The sequence below is a fragment of the Pterocles gutturalis genome, unplaced genomic scaffold (assembly GCF_000699245.1).
Source record: "Pterocles gutturalis isolate BGI_N339 unplaced genomic scaffold, ASM69924v1 scaffold22877, whole genome shotgun sequence".
Lineage (NCBI taxonomy): Eukaryota > Metazoa > Chordata > Aves > Pterocliformes > Pteroclidae > Pterocles > Pterocles gutturalis.
Genome location: NW_010113401.1, coordinates 65,752 through 86,487, shown reverse-complemented (window position 1 = coordinate 86,487; position 20,736 = coordinate 65,752). Strand labels below are relative to the sequence as shown.

Below are 20,736 nucleotides of genomic sequence, written 5' to 3'. Positions count from 1 at the left end.
TCAGCCTGGTTAGTGAAAGTTTTATAGCATGGGGCCGTCTTTATTGTGGCATGGAAATAGTTTTAGGGCATTTTTTTTTTTTTTATTGATTAGCTTAAACCTACTGCTGCTTGTCATAGAGGTGTTCTTGTATGGCAGAGGGGTCAGCTTGTATCTGTAGGGTGATCCATATATTTTTAAAATTGTGTACTGTGCTTTGTCGACTTTTTTTTTTCTTTTTAATGACAAGCTATGTCACAGCTGAAAATGAAACTAGGGTTCCTGTATCATTGTGAAAATTATACTTTGAACTTTGTGTGACATCTTTGGTGGGATATTAATTCTAAAGCTTTCTCCCAAAAGCAATGCCAGTTACTTTAATAATATTGCAGTTGCACCCAGAAATTGGTTCATGTATGAGCCTATCATGCACAAAAAAAAAAAAAAAAAAAGTGCTTGCTAAGTGAAGATTATTATTAATTGTATTTTATGGTATCTGCTGTGTGTTACTGCATTTGCAGATGGGCCTGAAGACAGTAAGCTTGCAAATTAATGAAGGGTTGATCCAATTCGTATGTGCTAAAATTAAGGGAACAATTCTCATCGATAGGATTGGACTTAGAAAACAGCTTCATTTTATCTTCCCCTCATTTTGTAATGACTTTGAAAGATATTCTTTCCCCCCCCCAGAAGTAAGGAATGCTCACTAAAAAGCAGGAAAATGTGCTTACAGTTGCTGTACTTTTCTGGTACCACGTCTTAGAATGTGATTACACTTTTAAAAATTAACTTCCTGTGAAAATTATACTGAATCATACCCATATGTGGATATTTGTTTGTTCTTGTACAGGCAGTAATGTTTTTACCATTCGCCATGACACACAGAACAAGTGCATACAAGTTAAAAACTCATGGATAGTGATAGATGACTGCAAGGAGACAAATAAAGATTTATGGAAATGGGTATCCCAGAATCGCCTCTTTCATTTGGGGTCCAAGCAGTGCCTGGGACTTGATATATTCACCAAATCACCGTCTCGTCTGAAAATGGTTGATTGTAACTCAGACCTAATGCTGTGGTGGCGATGTGCTGATGCTTCCATCCTTGGTGCATCTCAGTACAAAGTTACTATCAAGACTCCCTATGTAACTGCGAGCATAAATGCAACAGACCAGTGGAGAAGCAACAGTTCCTCTGATGATATATGTCGGTATCCTTACCATGGTAAGTTTGCACAGACGTTTGGAGGATTTTTTTTATAAGGACTTCTTGCAGTACGTCTATATACCAATAAATTCTTAAAATGAATCATATGAAAAGCCTGGTCAGCAAAGCAGTAGAATGTTTTGCTGTAGAAAGATATTGATATTCAAGTATGAAACTTTGTTTTTAATAAAAAATAAATATGCACAACCACAGAAGTTGTGTTATTAAGTGTCTTTCTTAGCATGTTTAAATCCCTCCCCCCCGTATTTTAGTGAGACCCTATTTAATTATGAAATGTCAACCACGTTCTATCAGAACTGACACTGTCCTCTTCACAGTGGTGAGGATTTTGCTGTTAGCTCAAATAAGAGAAGGATTTGAGGATATTTTCTTTGCTGGTAGGCTGTACAATCAAATTCAGTGCATGCTGCTAGCTCACAGCCTGTTGGACTGTCAGGAACCATCCGTTTGCTTTGGCCTGATAGTCTGTCCACTTGCCATGGAAGCCAGTCTCATCTAAAATCTAATGCTTGCATGAAGTGGTGAAAACGTGCTTTACGATGTTTAAGAGAAGAATTTTCTTTGTATTTGAATTGTTCAAAGTGGCCAGTCTGAAGAGCCCAGTAGGCTCCAGTTTGAAATGTTTCCCTCTCCTTGTATGTGTTGATTCCTGGAGACGTGTTGTGTAGTACTCTGTGCATGCCACCTGGATTTCAATGGGACAATGTGTTTATCCCTAACTTACAGGAAGGGGGAAGCAAGTTTCTGCTGTGTTACGCCCCACTCAGAAGAAAAAGTACAGAAAAATATTCTTCTCTCTTTTCTTGCAGTTCTGGTATTGCTGTATGTTATTTGTAACAATAAGATAGGGTGTTTTAAGACCACAAGTGCAATTTGTGTACTTTCAAGTTAACTATGTCTGTACAAGCAGTAACATTGATTTGCTGTCCTTTCCTCCCCTCGTATTTACTTCTCATATTTACTTCTTTTTTTTTTTTTATCCCCTTCAGAGGTTTATACCAAAGATGGGAACTCCTATGGAAAACCCTGTGAATTCCCCTTTCTATATAATAACACGTGGCATCATGACTGCATTCAGGATGAAACGCATACGGGTGGGAAATGGTGCGCCACATCTGAAGATTATGCTCACGATGGAAAATGGGGAATCTGCTTACAACCAGGCACGTTGGGTTTCTAAACAGATGTCCTAAAAGTGTTCTGTCACTTCACATTTGTACGACTCCACCTTGGTGTAGCACGTTGCTGTTAAGCTGGGTAAAAGCAGGTCCCTTTTCTATTGCAGCATTGGCAGTACAATCAGCACACACTTTGCAGTATATGTGATTGCCAACATAAAAGTTAATAGACCCTCAGTATTGTATTTTTTCTTTTGAAACTTTCATGGTGTTTCAGTATAGTTGTAATTACAAGTACATTCTTCTTCCTTTAAGCAGAGGATGGTTGTCATGATGTCTGGGAACATGATCCGGGATCGGAAAGTTGCTACCAGTTTAATACACAGTCTGCTCTTTCTTGGAAGGAAGCTTACGTTTCGTGTCAAAGGCAAGGGGGAGATTTACTTAGCATCCAAGATGCATCTGAATTAAGTTACATACAAGGTAGGTGTAACTATTCATGTAAGAATATCAGGAAATCTTGACAAATTAAAGTAAAGAGAGCATTTTAGTTTCTGTCTTAAAAGTCTGGGTTAAAACTTGATTGTATTTAAAATGCATTGGTACTTTCATTTGTGTAGCAAAAATAAGCAGCTCATCTCGCTTTAGAGATTGGTAGTTTTTTAAATTTATCAGTGTGATTTCATTGTAGTGGCTAGCTGTTGTTCATATTTATAATGAGGAATGGTCCCAAAACCTCAAATATGGGCCAGAGTGGCAGTTGGTGTTTTAGCAGCATGTTACCCACTTGTCATGAAATCGTCCTAACACTGATGTTTAGGCTTGGCCTGGAGGAGTTATCAGTGTGCCTTTGGGAATATAAAACCAAAGGACAAACATCTGAAGGCATTGGGGGGGAAGACTTCTGTGGGTAAATTCCTCCTCAGTTCAAGAAAGGTTGCATGTCCAATTACAGCAGCAATCTTTCTTTCCTCAAATGCATGCCCTTTCAGATCACATTTTTAATTTAAAGGAGACCAATAAAGGATGAACATTTTATACTAATTGTTTTCTTAAAAAAATAATAAATTTATCTCCAGCTAAGGATGGTGTCGCTGAGATCTTTTGGATTGGCTTAAATCAACTAGACGTTTCTGGAGGTTGGCAGTGGTCAGATCACAAACCTTTAAATTTTCTCAACTGGCATCCAGGTAATGATGTTTCTGGTGGTATTAACAATATTCACAACATGAAATCATATTTTGCTTTGCTTTTTTTTTTTTTTTTTTTTTTTACCCTTTTCTACTGGACTTCATCAAAGCAATCGTCGTTCCATTTCTGTTAAAAGTTTGGAAGCATCTTCTCCTCCTAGCCAGTGAATCTTTCTGCACTCATTCTACATTTGTGGATGATTAGGTTAATAAATCTCTAGAAAGGTAAAAGTTTAAATGGACCTCAAAGATACTATTTAGTAAAGGGATCTGCAGCTTCCCCAGATGCTGAATTTCTCCTCCCTCTGACAGAATAGCATTGACTTCCCTCAGATATTACAATTATTGATGTATGTGCAAGAACTGACATTACTTACAAGCCTACGTTGTGTTTTGAAACTTGAAGGTTGCTTAAATTTGTTTCGAGGTGAAGACAAAAGAAGTATAAAACGTTTGAAAAACTTTTTTTAATTACTCCCAAGTTCCTAGCAGAATTGATGAGAGTCTTGTTTGTTTGGAAGTTTCACCATGTATTTGTAATATTCTCACAAATATGCCATGGATGTATACATATATGAGAATCCTGGAGGAATAATAATCAGAAATACTGAAGCTAATATTGTTCTGTCATTCAAGCTGAATTTGACCTTTTTAAAGTGGAATTCTCTTTTTTTTTTTTTTTTTTCACTTCAGTTTCTAGAATAGTGCTGCAGCATGAATTCTGTGAAAAGATAACCAGTGATTTCTGTTACTTCTTTGAAAGCTTTACTAAGAAATTTCTGTGAGATTTTCCAAATGTGGCCTGTCTTTTGGAAAGGTTAAGGACTTTACTGCTACTTATACTACTGGCTGCACCTTCTTCTGGAACAGTGATGACACTGTAGTGCTGTAATGCAGAGCTAGAGACTAGACTATCCTGAGTTACAGTGCTGTAATTTAGGCTGCAGTCATGGCAGACATACTAATGTCTACCCCTCTTGTGAAAAATACTGGTATCTAACAAGGACTTTGCTAGCTGCAAGTTGTGCCCGTTACTTCTTACCCTTTCACTGTACACCTCTGAAAAGAGCCTGGCCCTGTCTCTCCCATAAAGAACTGAGATCCACCCTGAGCCTTTTCTATGTGAGACTGAATGAACCCAGAGCAGGGGAGCTGTGGTGCTCTGTGTAGGACACAGCTTGGGTTTGTACTGGGGCTAAAAAAAGAGGAGGCCAAAATGTACCCTTGGAAAGGGGCTCTAAGGGAAGCTGGGGACTGCAAAAAAAGTGTTCTTCTCTGTGATATTTTTCATCTGGGTCCTTGTATCAGGCTTCTGTTAAGGTAAGTGTTGTGGTTAGTGTGGAGGGGAAGAGTGCAGAGCAGTGTTTGGAGTGGGGCTGAAAAGGGGCTGCCAAAGGAAACTGAGGGCTGCAAAAAGGGTTCTCCCCTGAGATATTTCTAGTCTGGGAAAGTGCACAGCCAAGGGTTTGTTATATTGTAAATAGAACATTCCTCCTGGTTCTGTGATTAAACATTGGAAAAGATGACCAGATTCCTTGCTTCTGTAGTTTTCTGTCTTACAAAAAACTTTCTGCGGGACCTATGCAGTATAGGTGCTTTCATTCAAAGCATGTTCTTCAAATACAAGGTGCTGAACTATGCAAAGTGTATTATTCTTGTGTTGAAAAGCCATAGAAAAAGAAGCAGTCACTACCGTACTGTTTGATAACTTGTGCTCTTCTATTTTTGCTTGTTCCTGTGTATAGATATGGAGAGTTTGTCCCCGTTGGATGGGACTAGCTGTGTGGCAATGAATGCTGCTTCAGGTCAGTGGCAGAGTTACCATTGTGGGACTCCACTTCCATATGTTTGCAAGAAGTCACTCAACTTCAATGAAGTTCCAAGCCTCCCAGGTAGGACAGCTTGCATTTTTGCTTTTGTATGCTAGTGTGAGTGCAATGTTCACTTACGGAGTCTTTTTTTACCCTCCCCAAGCCTTCTACAGTGTCTCTGCCAAAACGCTTTCACAACAGCTTTGCGGTTTTTAGCAAAGCAGAAGCAAACTCTGTATCTTCAGTATGAAGATGATGCATCACAAACAGCTTTCATTTTTTGCAGCTTTCTTATTTGTATGTAAAGCGTTTTCCAGCACAGTCCTGCCCTTTTCATCAAATTTTCCTCCATGGCTTGTGCCTTCTTTCATGTGCCACTGAAAGTGTGGAAATGGCAGTGGCACCTCAAACCTTTCCATCTCTCCTTTAAGCCAGTTTTCTCTCTTGGTGTGTATTGACATAAAATGGGGCCTACCTGGGGCTTGGATCAAACTCTGTTGAATTCAAATAGAAGTAGTTAAATGACCTTCCTGTCCTTTGAAACCAGGCCCAGCACTGGAAATCAGAGTGCAACAGTTGTTAGCTTGCCCAGTGTGTAATCATTACGGGATCCATAACAGCTCTCACAAGATAGAAGTAAATAATACTATAGGAAAAACAGAATGCTTTAAAGTTTTATTGTCTCCTCCCTACACACATGTGTGTAGTGCTTCAGTTTTTACAGTGTCTTGCTGTGACATGTAACTGCTTCCATGTTTTTGGCCATTTACCTACACCTGAATTTCCAGCCCTTCCCGTATCCATGATGTGTGCTTTGGTTTTACCCAGTTTCCAGGGTTCAGGCCTATGGGGCTCCCATGGGAAAACTTCTACTGGAGAATGATTGTCCTTGTGTGAGGGGGAGGACTAGGGGATGAGAGGGATGAAGATAAGATGTCCTGGAGGTGGAAAGTGTCATGGAGTGTCACTGGCTAAGGCACATTCTCTCTGGCTCCCCCAGGGAAGGTGTGTGCCTTTGAGGAAAAAAATCAGTAAGCAGTTTAAATTTGACTGAACTACTTCAAATTTTTAAATTATCAGTTGAGAACTGGTTGCCAGTTAACCATCTGTATTTGTTCTCTGGCTCCTCAGTGGGGTATGTGGAGTTCTTACCGGTGTTAATACAGTATTTTATTAATTAAAAACCAAAATTCTTGTGATTGGAGTATTTTATAGTGTATTTTTTAACCAGAAAGGCTATTAGTGTTTACCTTTTTTCAGCATGCGTTAAAAAGTTTGAACTCTTGAATATCTTAGTTTTCAGAAGAAAAAATATTTTAAACTACTAATTTGTTTTGTTGTGAACTATTTAAAATTGGTCTTATGCATGATGCTGTGTATAGATAATAATGCCCTATCAAAGTGCAAACCTCTGCCAGAACAGAACAAGCAACTTTTTATTGAAGCTGCTGTCCTTCAATGAAGTAACTTGTTTTGCCCTTTAATACTTTTGAAGTCTTGCTTACTGTTACTTCTGAACCTTTCACTTAAACTCAGATCAGCTTAGTGTAATGCATTCCAGCTTTTACTTTCACTTCCACTAGCTTCTTACTCCTTCTGCTTACCTCATGGCCCCAAAATATTGCTAATCCCCATAATGCTGCTCAGTTAAGTCTATTTGCTTGACTAAATTCTGTTACTTAAAATACTAGCCCTGAAGAGACCTGAACACATTCTGGTCACTGCTTTCTGGCTGTGTTCAAGGTGCTGCCAGATTCAAAACATGAAGAAAATGCCATGTAAAACAAAAGCTTCTAATTCCATTTCTCTTCACTATTAGAGTTTTGGAGACATTTGGATACTCGCTGTGATTTGGGCTGGCTTCCCCACAATGGTTTTTGCTACATGCTGATAAGCAACCAGGCACCTTGGAGTACGGCAGAGGAGTTGTGCGAAGCAAATAAGAGTAACCTCATCAGCATGCACTCTTTAGCGGATGTAGAACTGGTTGTTACAAAGCTTCATAATGGTGAGTTGGGATACTCATAAAGGTCAAGCACAAAGTGCTGCACACTGTAAATTACAAACTGCTTTCCATGTTCTAGCATATGATTGTCATAGCCTCTAGCTTTTCAATGAAGGTGCTAATGCTGTGCTTGTACCCAGGCTAGCACTGAGTGTTGCTGTTCAGATCCAGTCCCCCTGTATTAGCTCTTGTTTTGTTTTTGATAAGTTTTATTTATTTATTTATTGGGCTAACCTACTTCTAGTTGCCTAATACCTTGTGTTTATTTTTCTCATTCAAAGAGAATCGTAGATAGTTGGGTCAATATAGACTGTGACCCAGCAGTCAATATAGACTGTACTTGTTTCAAATCCCCTTTCTCACTGTAAGAAAAAAAATTGTCGCATTTATGCTGTGCAGTATACTAATAAAAACCTATTTTTGCTGATTTCACATCCCTTTTCAATTAGTTTGAATAGTATTTTGAAACTACAGTGTTGACCTAATTTTAAATTTCAGATGCTAAAGAAGAAATGTGGATGGGTCTCAGGAATGAAGATGTACCAACCTTGTTCAAATGGTCAGATCAATCAGCTGTGGTTTTTACATATTGGGATCAGAATGAACCAAAAGTTCCTTTTAACAGCACTCCTAACTGTGTGTCATATTCAGGCGAGGTAGGAATACTGTGTTGGGTTTTTTTAGGTTTTTTCCAACATAGTAGAAGCAACACTGCTGTGTGTGAAAGTCAAGGCAAGGATAAAGCAGATAACTCATCTTATTTCTGGAATAATCTTTAAAGTACAGATAATAATTATTCTACAAGCAAATTTCTTAAAATTATTTGTCTGACACTTGGTGTCTGAGTACTGCAAAGAATGAAATTGCTCACAGCTCTGAGACTGCCTCTGCTGTTGGCCAGCCAGTTGTCCTTGTCACTCTGCATTTTAGGTCCCGTATTCTTGCTTATCTGAGGCAGAGAGCTAGGAAGGAGGTGGGCTGAACTATTGAAAGGAAAAGTTGGGTTCAGTCATCTCCAAGAGCAATTTGGGGGACCCCACTGAGAATGGGTAGTGAGATACCTTGGGGAGAGGGAGAGGAGAGACACTGGGGGATACTGTATGGTAAAAAGCAAGGGGTGGGTGGGGGAAGGAGGTCACAAAGATGAGTGGAGAGGGAAGCAGGCTGTTATCCTATCTCCCAGATTCAGCAGAAAACTGGGGCAAGTGTCTGCTGTCCTGTCAGGCTCGCAGTGGAGCTCACGTGCACAGCTCCTCTCAGCTGCCTTCTCCCTGCCTCTGCAGAAAGCTGAGCACACCCCTTGCACCCGTTCCCTCCCTGATCCAAAAGAGTTGGCACCACCCTGGCCTTTTCTTCCCTTTTCAGATGTAATCCAGAATCCTCCCATCTCTGCATTTGTCAGCTTTCTCTCTCCCTTACAAACGTGCACCTATACATATAATTCAGGGCATCCCACCCCCAATATTTTTGTTAGAGGTATTTTGTCTTTCCCCCTTATGAAAATTCAGCGCCTGCACTATGGAAATAGAAAAATTTTAGAATTTTAAGAACTTTTTTTCCTTTCCTTCTCACAGTTGGGACAGTGGAGAGTCAAATCCTGTGAAGAAAAACTGAAATATGTGTGCAAGAAAAAAGGAAAGATTTTGAATGAAACAAAATCAGATAAAAGTTGTTTATTGGATGAGGTAATAGGAAGTCTGTATTTCTTTTACTTTCACTCAGTTCAGAAACCTGCATAAAAATACTTATTTTCTCTACTTCCCGTTTCCTTCTTGCCCATACAATAAAGTCTATGGAACATTTTAGCTGAAAAGGGGCTTTTATTGTTGCAAGAACCAAATTTCAGATTCTCCTAAGCAGGCTCTGGATGTATTACCACTTCGTTTATTGATGAGAGTATTATGAGCTCGGACCCAGGAGATGTTGTGGTATATTTATTTGTTTGAAAAAAGCAATTGCTTTTACTAGATATGTTATCACTAATGCCATTTGTGTTGTGGTTTTTGCTTTAAGTATGTTTTAAAATTTAGGATAAGCACTTTGCAACATAAAGATATGCAGAGGTTGATAAATGAGATTAGATTGCTGTTACACTTGGTTCTCATTTTTGTTCTTTGACTTGAATAAAGGTGGGGGCTTTTTTGCTTGTTTTGGTTTTTTTTGTTTTGTTTTCTTTTTTACAGTATAACAAGTTACTGCATAAATAAGGCTTGAAAATAAGCCATTTCTGTTTTGAACAATCTTGGGATGGTATTACTAGCTACTTCGGAGTTCTTTGATTTAGTTTTGTGTGGCATATTGCCTGCAACAGGAAACGTGTTTACCCCTTATCTTTCTTTCTGCACAGCCTTGGGGTGTTTTTACTGTCTCTTCAGAGACTGCCAGCCGGTGGAGTTACAGCTTTCTGTGCTGTTCAGACACCAGTGGCGTTCATAGGCTAGCAAAGAGTTAACACGTTGATGTTCCTTGAAATTTCAGTGTAAATATAGGGGAGAAGATTTGAATAATAGAGACATTTTGTAAGTTCACACATTCTCAGTATAAAATATTTTTTTCAGAAGTAAAGAAACGCTAGTAATGCCCTCGTATTATTCCTCTGTTTGAATCCTGGCATTGGTGGAACACCATGAAAACTCCTATTGTTTTGAATAGGACTAAGCTGTCACCCTTGTGTTTCTCTCTCTAAATGCACATAGCAGTCAGAAGACTCTGCGCAGTTGAGCTAAAACAGTGGTGTATTTTATTCCTTTGGTTGCATTATTTCTTAGAACTGTGAATCTGAGAGTTGATGATACCGGACCTTGTATGCGATGCGCTGCATTTCTTTCTTGTACACGTTGTGCCAGCTTGTGGGCACCAGCCAGTGTTAGCAATGATTTCTTTTCTCCTGTAGATAATGCCTAAATTAGGCTGTTCTGTATAAACACTTTTTTTTGTTCTCTAACCAGGGATGGGAGAGACATGGAAACTACTGTTACAAGATTTACAAAACAGAAGTTTCATTTGGAGCAGAGTGCAATCTTACAGTGATGAACAGGTGAAGCACATCTCTATCATTTATGGGCATGTTTTACAGTATGATCCTGGAGATACAGTCAAAGATTAAAACTTCTGTGTGCTAATTAGTAGTTTATAAAGAAAAAATAGAGATAGAATTGCTTTTGCTGAGAACTAGCAAACCGTGTTTTCCATGGTAAACCTACAGTGTGAAACCTTCTTGGAAGTACGTGAATTCCTAGCCTGCTGACCCCATGTTGAATACGGGACGTCCAGGACAACCACTTGAATTAACTCATGTAATAATGTGCCGGGTTTTCAAATTGACTCGATAGTTTCAGATATCTTTCAAATATTGACTCAAATTAATCTGTGAATTTTCAGATTTGAGCAAGAATTTATAAACAGTCTAATTAGTAAGCACACCAAAGTTGAAGAAAAATACTTCTGGACTGGTTTGCAGGATATTAGCCAATCGGGAATATATTCCTGGGGCACAATGAATGGTGAAAAAAATGAAGCTGTGACATACACCAACTGGAATTCCTTGCAACCAGGTAAATTTAACAATTAGAAAAATACATAAAAATACTACCATTTTACAATGAGCAAGCATTAGAGTACCATGTTACAGAACTCCAAGGATGAAATAAAATAGTCACTTAGAAATCTATTATTTTTTTTGGAAAACCGACCAGTAGTTTTAAATATGTCTTTTGTGGCTTAAATCTCAGAGTTTTCAGGAGGATGTGTGGCCATGCCCAGTGGAAAGTCTCTTGGAAAGTGGGAAACTAAGGACTGTAAAACCACTAAAGCATTTTCTGTCTGCAAAAAATATATCGGGCTGCCCAAGGAGCCAGAAGTGCTCCCAAAGCCAACTGATCCCTGTCCCCCTGGGTGGCACAATGGATCTGGCCTTGCCTGCTACAAGGTAAAATGTTATTCCTATTAGATGCTAATTGTTTGTTACTGTCTTGCAGCAAGTGTCTGTTAGCCATTTTGTGTCATAGCTGCTCTGAAGGGTATTTCAAAAAGGTTTTACGCTGGTAGGAGGAATTAATGTTGATTCAGGTTGACTGCCTCCAGATGTTCTCATGCATCATCCTCTGCCGATTCCTGAAAGATGCAGAGTGCCTCTCCTTGCTCTTTCTGTGGCCAGCTCTGCACATCAGAGCTGAGTGGGGTGACAGCATTCACCTGTGCTGCCATCTCAGGAGCCTGGTGCTGACAGAGGGTGCTGTGTCTCTATTCTAGCCTGTCTGCCATCATCAGGCACACAGAGACATCGGAATAGAGGAGGAAAGTGCTTTGCATTGCCTTCCCTTGTCCTTTTCCTTTATATTCTCTAAGAACATAGTTATTTTCTGATTTGAATATGGATTTCAAACTTTATCCAAAAAGTGCAGTCTTAATTGTATTTTACTATCTTTTGAAGTAAATAGTGGAAGTAAGCAGCCATGCTGTTAGCTGGAATGGCTTAAACAATTTTGTATTTAGAAATGCAGGTTTTTTCCCCTCTATTAACAATCAAATCAAGTTAAAACTGGGGCTGTTTAATGGATTGTTTATTCATTATTGCTGGACTTGGTGTCTGCAATGAACTGTGTCTTGTAAACAGCTCATATAGCAAAGTGGGGAAACCCAGCTTGGATAACAAGGCTGTGGGCAGGGATCCCGAAGGGATGGGTCTAGCTGATGTGCAGCATAGCTGTCCTGTAGCTGATGGGATGTGACAGCTGGCCCTGGCAGTTTCTCCAAAACTCTTGTTGAGCAAGTGCAGCATGTCTGTGCAGAGAGATCCAGCTGACGGGAACGGACTTGGACTGAAGTGCAGGGGATCAAGTGGAGGCATTAGCTGAGGTGTAGGAGACAAGTGTGCAACTCTGATACATGCAGGTAGCAAATGGGGCTTTGCAGTTCACCATAAATTTGAAAGAACAACATCCCATAAAACCTATAATTTGGCTTGCAGTTTTGGAGTGAGTTGGGTGTTGTTCTGTAAAATCTTTCTGGTAAAGAAAAACAGAGAAAGCCTGCCATATGGAATACGTTACATTTGAAACAAGTTTTGTCAGCTGAACTTCAGAGTCTGTTGTCAGACACACTGAAAAAAAAAATAATTGTTAAGAAGTCAATCTCTCTCCCTATTGCAAATACCAATTGTTCATTCCTACCGAGGGTGGCCATATTTGAGTAGTACAGGAGTGTTTTAAAAGTGTTGCCACTTGTGTCATTTTCTGCTGTGATGTTTGGCTGTTGTGAAGTTCTTCCACAGTGAAAGAGTGCTGCGAACCAGGACCTGGGAAGAGGCAGAAAGGTTCTGTGAAGCGCTTGGAGGCCATCTGCCTAGTTTTAGTCACTCAGAAGAAATCAAGGCACTTCATTCTATCCTGAGAAAAATAATCAGGTAACAAACTAGCCATGGGCTAAAATTTTTATTTCGGTTGCATTCTGCAGTAGATAGCAAATGCTGCTGCCGACCCCCAATGGCAAGTATGAGATAGTGTATGGTGACTGTGTTTCCCACAGTAAAAATGGCTAGATGTGGCATTTGAACTACTGGTCATGTCACTGCCTTCCTGGAAAATGTCAAGGGAGTACAGCTTGGGCAAATGTTTCACATTGCTAGAGGGAGCACAGGAAAAGAGAGATTTGCTTTAAGCATCTTCCATTGCATGATTTTAAGTCTGTGTTGTTCTAGTAAGTGTTTCCTTCTTTATGCTGAATTTTGCACAACTGGGTGATAGTTGTTCCTGTTCTTTACTGATGTATTCTTTAGAGATGAGTTATTATTTCAGTTTTTCAGATAGCTCTTATCTTTATTCATGGAATGCTTCCTGACTAAACTGGGTGCTATCTTTGAAAATGTGAATAATGTGGTGTCCAGCAATGTGGTTGGCATGGATCCCATTTGGCATAACTGCAATAACACTATATGGGCATTAGATGGGTGTGTTGAGTTTTCTGGTATCAACAAATTGAATGCTACATAATTTATGAGTCTAAGGCTCTATTTTTGATCAACGGAACTGTCACTGCAAGGCTTTATTAGGCATTGGTGTGATGTCAGATGCTTGTGTAATATGTCTTTTTTTTTTTTTTTTTTTTGATTGGCAGCGTGGTTTTTCAGAACTTTTGCCAGCTTAAACTCAAATGTTGCCAGTTATATGATCTAATTTTTTTCATCAACAAACTAAATCGGGATTATTTCAGAAGCTGCCAACATACAACACTGTGATTTAATTTTAAAACCTGATGACTGAAGAGATGCCTTCTTGAAAACCCAGTGAACTTTTTTTGGAAGTGCGCAAATCATGAAAATTACTCAATGTTTATATTAATGAGACAAAAGCAAACCTGAATGCTCTATATATAGATGATTTAGCTAGTATAAAAGCCACTTGTGACTCCTTGACTAAAATCCTTGAAATAAAAATTAGTGCACAAATTATTTTTAGCTATAGATCTTATTATACAGTTTTGCAATTACAAATTTTGTTTTAGTGTACCTAATCTACTATGAAACACGAATAGAGAAGTAACTGATTTTATTTTCCTACAAGTACTTGGAATTACTTTTCAGTTTGCAGACAATCTGAAGTATTAATTATAGTCAATCGTGCTTTTTTGTTAGGAGTTTAAAGGTGGAAATTTTTCCTGTCTTTCCAGAAATTCAGTTGACACATGATGCTACTGCAGTTCCCACATTTCAGAAAACTTGAACTTAGCCTGGAAGAAAGAGAGTCCCAGTACTTCAGTATTATTCTACCAGAATTTAAATAAGGGGCAATATATTGAGCCCAGTGTGTAAATAAGGTGCAATATATTGAACCCAATATAAATTCACTTTGCAGTCAGTGTTGCAGTAACTGCATGTGTCAAAGACAACCCAAAACACAGTATTTTTGTCTAGGTAAACCCCTTCTCAAGCGTTACAGAACTTCCTGAACAGAAATACTACATATTTGATATTGCCCAAAGTCTTTAAATAATGTTTGTTTAGATAAAGTAATTAAATGTTTAAGTTAGTTATGCTTTTAAGTTATTCTGAGGTGGTGATTATAAAAAGTATTTTGGAGATAAAGAGTAAAAGGTATATCTGAAAATAAACTAATTTGAGAATTATTTCACTCATTTAGTGAATTATTTCACTAATGACAAATAATTGGTAACTTGGAGAAATCATCCCAAGATGTTAGATGTCGTTAGCTGCCGGAGTGCACTGGTATGCAGTTTGCCCCTGTTCTCTGCATTTACTCAGTGCAATCTCTGATCTCAACTATTCATTCGGTGCACTCGTTTCAGCTTGGGGAAGGAGCCACACCTCGGCTTTTTTGGTTTCGGGTTTTTTCCCCTTGCACAGTTCTCCGGTGACTCATTGAGAACTGTTTGTTTTTAAATGTTAGCAAAAGTCAATTTGGTTCACCAGGAAAAGGGCAGCTTGCCTAGTCCATTCTGTTCTTTACTCGGATTCCACCTTAGAGGCAAGTATGAGCTAGAATTGCTTCAGCCAAGTTGGGCGATTGCCATTGGAAAGGAAAATAAAATTTGCCTGCCAACCTTCCCATGTCTGAAAGAAATAGCAGATAACCTCTTTTCACATAGAGGGACTTGATACAGGCAGAACAGATCTGGTTCAGTTACTAGGGATTGTTTTTGTGAGCATTCTGCAGCTTATAGCTGGCAGCGATGCTGGACGCAAGGAGAGTAACAGCTTGGCTTGGTTCGAAATAACATTTCAATGAGGACACCTTACTGGAAAGTAATCAGTTGCCTTTTTTATGCACAGCTCTGCTGCTGTAATTGTTCTGAGTCTAAAAAGGCTTACTAACACTTGAGTTATCAAGGAAAAAACTGACCTTATTCTCAACACACTGGCCAAAATAGCAATAAAGCTGAGATGCAAGTTGTAGTAATTGCATTAATACAGCTTCTCTTTTCTTCCACTAAAGAGTAGGTGATTAGCAGGGATGGGGATTCAGCTGGTGTCAGTAACCTGTTACAGAGGGAAAAACATGGGATTAAATGGGCTTCATGTATACTTTTAGGCCAGAGCTGCCTAAAATTAAATAGTGCCTTAAATTGCACCTTTAGGAAGTTGGCCCAGATGTACATGTGTTACCTCTTGTCAAGAACTAGGTTGAACTACAAGCCACAGTAGCTTCACTTGGGCTCTTAATCTTGTGTTGAAGCTGATATAAGGGACAGAAAAGATCCTTTTTCTATTTCAGCAGTTAGAATATGACAGTGGAAAAATTACTGGTTTATATTCCCTTCACATTGATCTAAACTGTATTTATCCACTCCTGTACATCATTTAATTTTATGAAGTTTTAGTTCTGTGTGAGAGAAAAAAACACCAGTACTCTGCAGGGATTGCTGGAGATTTAGGGCCTTTCATTGTTGTTCAGCGTGGGGTCCATTGTAAAGCACAAGTTGCACCTATTTTTTTAGGTTGAAACCAAGGATAATCTAGAGGTGGTTCCAGGAATGTAGCTCAAAAAATACCCTCACAGTAATGAATCCATTTTGATACTGGTCCACAGGATGAATTTGAAGTGCTTTGCAATGAGGAGACAGATACTTAAAGTACAAGTAAGTTCCTTGCTACAAGCTTAGTTGCAATAGAGTCTTAATTCGTATTTGTTTTAAACAGTTGGCAGACTACTTTTCTGTGACGAGGTGATAGTCTAATTTCAGAGGGCTATCAGAAGGCTTTACTTAAGCATAAAAGTGCTGTCAAGGATAGTGTAACAGTTACTGAATTGCTCACGGCCTTGTCTGAACAGTTGCAAAGGAAGCAAAAAACGTACATTAGTGTGTAAGTTCCCAGTCAGCTGGAAAACATTGTTATGTTGCAGTTAGTAATTGTAAACTGGGAGATAAGCTGGAGAAATTCTTGACCTGGCACACATTTATTTATGTATGTATTTATTTATTTATTACATAAAAGCCAAATACAAGTTGAATGACTTTGAAAAATTACTCTAGTTCCTCAGGTAATTACTTTTGAAATTAGTGTCTGAAATTTTCTTTTCAGTAGGTATCAGTAGATATCTGTGATGATCAATTGCTTAAACCGCACTAAGCCTGTAGATGACAATTAGGATGGGAGGGTTAAGCAATGCCTGGTTTGTAATTGGAAAGAACAATCACAAAAAAATAAAATCCTAAAGGCAGATTGCCAAAAGCCACTTAGCTTCTTGACAGCTGTGAATGTTTGGCTCACAGTTTTCCCTCTGGAGTGATATAGGCCATTTAGGCTCTTTAAAGGCTCCTTAGTGATATCATTAAAAGACTAAAGACTATTAGTATGATAAGGTCACACTAGTGTGATCACACTATCTCTCCAATGTCAGAAAATTAATACTGGAGTTGAGGGAAAAAAAAACCAAAACGGGTCTTGGTGGTGGCTGATGCTTTTCTTCCTAATGGGAACCCTACCAAATAAAACGTTGTTGCCCTTCTTGGATTTCGTGTACTCAGCCCACATACTCTGGGCTGTTTGTTGATGCTGCCATTTCAGACTCAGTTTAGCATCTTTATGGTGATACGTGTGGAAAGGTAGTGGCGCAGTCTTATCAAAGAATTTCTTAACATTGCTCATGATTTCATAACATTGCTTGTGCAGGTAAGCCTGGGTCTGAGTCCATCCCTCTATGTAATATTCTCACAAACTTTCCAAGTTCTGTCTTGAAATCACTTTGTCAGCACTCCTTTTTAGGAGCCTTTTCCAAACTCTGACTGCTGCTGGTCAAACGTCTCTTTCCAGTTTTGAGCCTAAATTTATTTCTGATTTGTGGTTCCTTCAGACACAATGTCCTTTTTTCTCAAATAGCTCCTTTTCTTGGGGGTTTAGTCTCCTAATACATTGTAAATACTAATTATATCCTTTCCTTGTCTTTCTTTGTCGAGGCTAGGCAAGAAAATCCCTAACTCTTGTTAATAATCTAAACTCTCATTTCCTCAAATATCCTGCATTCCTTTTCTGTATTGGATACAACATGAATTTATGGAATAGTACTTCTGATACAGTTTTACAAGAGCTCTGTAGTGTGGCATCAATACTTCACTATCGCTGTCAGACCACCTTGATGAAGGTGCCTTTTCTGCAGCTCTGTTGCAGTATGGTTACACGTCCTCTGTGCTTTCACAGAGGAGTCGCGGTCTTTCTCCCCTCTCCTGCTTCCAATTGATAACCATCATTCAGAAAAGTGTCTATTGCCTTTCTTGGGCAGGGTAGTGGATTGGCGTGTATTATCATAAACTTTAGTACCTAGCACAGAGTTGATGCTTTGAGAAGTAGAGGTTGCAGTACAAAACTAACCTTGCAGTTTGACTAGCAAGTATTTAATTTTGTTATAGTATCTTTAGATTCATAAGTAATAGTAAAGAGTATGATAAAGGCTGTTACTGCAGATTTAAGTATTTACATTGTAAACCCATTTTTGGAGCAACTTTATATCTTGGGGCATAGCTGAAATTTTGAACTTAAGCATCCCCTGCTTATGAAAAATGAAAAAGTAAAATCTAGAAAAAAATACAGTTCTGACTGTAGTCTTGAAAAATGGAGCAAAATTTATATTGCCATTCTTTTATACAAGCTTGGAGTCAGTGGTATTATGTGCTCATTTATGTCTGTGCCTCTTTTATGAAGGTGCATAATTGAAATCTGTGCCCATGCTTGGTTTGTTTATGTCACTGACAAACTTAAGGGAAATATGAAGCCACTTATTCTGTATGAGTAGAAGTATTTATGTGGTTTGAAGAAGAGTATATTTGAGCTGATGGTGTAGAGAGAGATGACCTGAGATGGAGAAGAGAAAGAGAAGCAAGCCAAATAAACACTGTGTGTGTGATTGTGGAAGAAAAGTGTAGAAGAGGGACCTTTATATCAAGTGACAACTGATGAAGTGGTGATGCAGCAAACAAATGAATTAACTGATTTAGTTAGTTTTCTCTGTGGTCAGAGAAAGACAACCTACAGATCTTTTTAAAGAAAAGTGCAGAAGAGGTTCTAGCCCTTATGCCCTTTTGCTCTTTGAACTGTTACAACTTGCAGTAGTAAACCTTTGGTTTTGTTACTTGATCCTGAGTAATGCCGTGACCTAGGCCAGTCTTTCTCTTAAATGAGCTGAACCATATACTTGGCTTCAGATTTTTATCCTGTTTATTTACAGCAATGACAGATGGGTATGGATTGGAATGAATAAGAGGAGTCCAGATTCTCTGGGAACCTGGCAATGGAGTGATGATAAACCTGTAAGTTAACTTTTAACCAGGAAACGTCATGTTCTGATTTGTTTCAGCTTGGACTGGATTGAAAGTAAATTGATAAATATTTTAATTAAAATATGGCAGATCCTTCAACAGATGAATAATTCAGAAGAAGATTGTGCACTTAAGAGCTGCCATCCAGGCAGATTTCCAATTAAAACATATCTTTAATAAGGTTAACCTGATTTCTGTCTCTGTTGCCTTAAAATATTTTAACAGAAATATAATAGTAAACGTCTAAGAACTGGTGGAGAGAACGAGATGTCTTCATGCTACAACAGAGAGGAGGGTTGTCAGTTTATCTCCTCGATATGTCAGACTTCTAAAAAAATCTTTCTCACTGTAACTGATTTATTTGCCTGAAATGATGAGTTTTTTCCCTCTTCCTGCCCATAACAGCAGGTACGCAGGCTGGAAGCTAATCCAGTAACTGCCATTTAACACATATTTTAATAGTGGTAAACATAATGGGATCCCAGGTTTGAATGGTTATTTTAGGGGATTATCATAGCAGAAATAGTCATAAAGTAATGATTCTTTCATCCTGTAGGTAACCAGTGTTGTTATGCCACTTGATTATCTGGAAGATGAATACGATACAAGAGACTGTGCTGCATTAAAGGTTAGTTTCAAGGTTTTTAGTAACAGCATGCATATTTTTTACGTGGATGTACTTTTGCCAGCCGTATATTGAATTTAGGTTGACTGCTGAGATGTTTTATTTTCATAGTAGAAAAGTTGCTAGTCTTCCCTTTATCAGTCTACATCTATTATCAATTTTACCTTATTCAATCAGTTTTTTATGAACCAAGCACTGTGCTAATAACAACTCTTCATAAGACTTCTTTTGAACTACAGAATATTTTAGTAACAATGCTATTCTTTATTGTATAATGCCATACTATGTATCTCTCGTGTATTACACATAACAATTAAAGATGTAATTTGGAGTCTAAAACAAAAAAAGCAAACAGAGTCCTACCAGTAACTTTTAAAATCTAGATTAGTTTTTCTGAACTGCAATTTAAGAAAATGTTTGAAACCTAAAGTAGGGGAATGCAGTAGCCAGGATACTTGTGGAAGGTTTACTTGTGAAATAGACTTTTAAGTGCTGTGTTGGTTTCTAATTCAAAATGTTAGGCCTCTGCTTATTTCCTAATTATATTCTTTATTGCTTAATTTAGTATTGATGGCTTGAGTTTTAAAATGGCCTTTAACTTTTCTCAAGCATCACCTGACTTTTTATAAGATTCATTCCTATACCATCCCTTCTTTTAAGCTAATTAGAACCACCTCTGCTTTTAGAATTTGCTGAAGGTAAAGATAGTTAGCTTACTTTGCTTCTGTTTGCATTTCCCCCTCATTCTCTTCTCCTGTGTTCATGACGCCAGGCTGAGACACTGTCAGCATTAAGCTACTAAAAATTTTAGATGAGAGGAGAGCAGTTTGAAGGGGACACTGTGAATATAACCTCCCTTGCCTACCCGCTGGGTATAGACATTTTCTTTCACTAAATGACAAAAAATTCTCCTTATTGGAGAGATGAGTGAAAGTGAAGTCAGATATTAAGCTTGATTGTAAGAAATAAGTAAGAAAAATTATTTCTGTGCCAGTTCAGATGGTTGCTTCTTTTGAGAAGAAATTAAAATCATTACAGGGCAGAAAGTTGCAACAAATAATTCAATAATAAGCATGGATGAGATCCTATGCTCTACAAAGAAGCAAAGAAACAACATTGCAAGAAGAGACTTTTGTATGTAGACTGATGTTAAGCCCTTTACGTGATTGCTTCACAGACTTGGCTAGCATGGAGAGTTGTAGTTCAAGAGTTACAGTTGTGTCTGCTCATTTTTTTGCAAAATAAGTTGTGGAACTAAGACCACAGTAAAACATACTGACTTTGCCAAAATACCTTTTTAATACAGTTTCATCTCATATTTCGTAGGCCTATGCCATACTAACTCAGTTCTCTGTTCCTTCTTTTATACAGACCTCTCAGTTTTCACGGCGATCACTTTGGAGATTTTATTTACATGAAGGCAGAGACCTGGAATTTTACTTCAAGCCTTTTGATTGTGAAGCTAAACTTGAATGGGTCTGCCAAATAACAAAAGGTAAACCACAGTTACAT

General features: G+C 38.4%; 1 protein-coding gene across 1 annotated transcript in view; it reads left to right on the top strand.

Annotated features, from left to right (window-relative positions):
• Positions 1 to 829: 829 nt before the first annotated feature.
• LY75 (lymphocyte antigen 75) overlaps positions 830 to 20,736 on the top strand; it is a gene marked incomplete at its 5' end in the record, with an annotated part of 41,722 nt that continues 21,815 nt past the window's right edge. The window contains 15 exons of the mRNA XM_010074491.1: positions 830 to 1,204; positions 2,197 to 2,370; positions 2,644 to 2,808; positions 3,405 to 3,515; positions 5,261 to 5,407; positions 7,146 to 7,334; positions 7,830 to 7,987; positions 8,906 to 9,016; positions 10,280 to 10,368; positions 10,713 to 10,885; positions 11,063 to 11,259; positions 12,593 to 12,735; positions 18,509 to 18,590; positions 19,156 to 19,227; positions 20,596 to 20,719. Coding sequence (XP_010072793.1) covers positions 830 to 1,204; positions 2,197 to 2,370; positions 2,644 to 2,808; positions 3,405 to 3,515; positions 5,261 to 5,407; positions 7,146 to 7,334; positions 7,830 to 7,987; positions 8,906 to 9,016; positions 10,280 to 10,368; positions 10,713 to 10,885; positions 11,063 to 11,259; positions 12,593 to 12,735; positions 18,509 to 18,590; positions 19,156 to 19,227; positions 20,596 to 20,719 — 2,310 coding nt within the window. The remainder of the gene's footprint in view (positions 1,205 to 2,196; positions 2,371 to 2,643; positions 2,809 to 3,404; positions 3,516 to 5,260; positions 5,408 to 7,145; positions 7,335 to 7,829; positions 7,988 to 8,905; positions 9,017 to 10,279; positions 10,369 to 10,712; positions 10,886 to 11,062; positions 11,260 to 12,592; positions 12,736 to 18,508; positions 18,591 to 19,155; positions 19,228 to 20,595; positions 20,720 to 20,736) is intronic.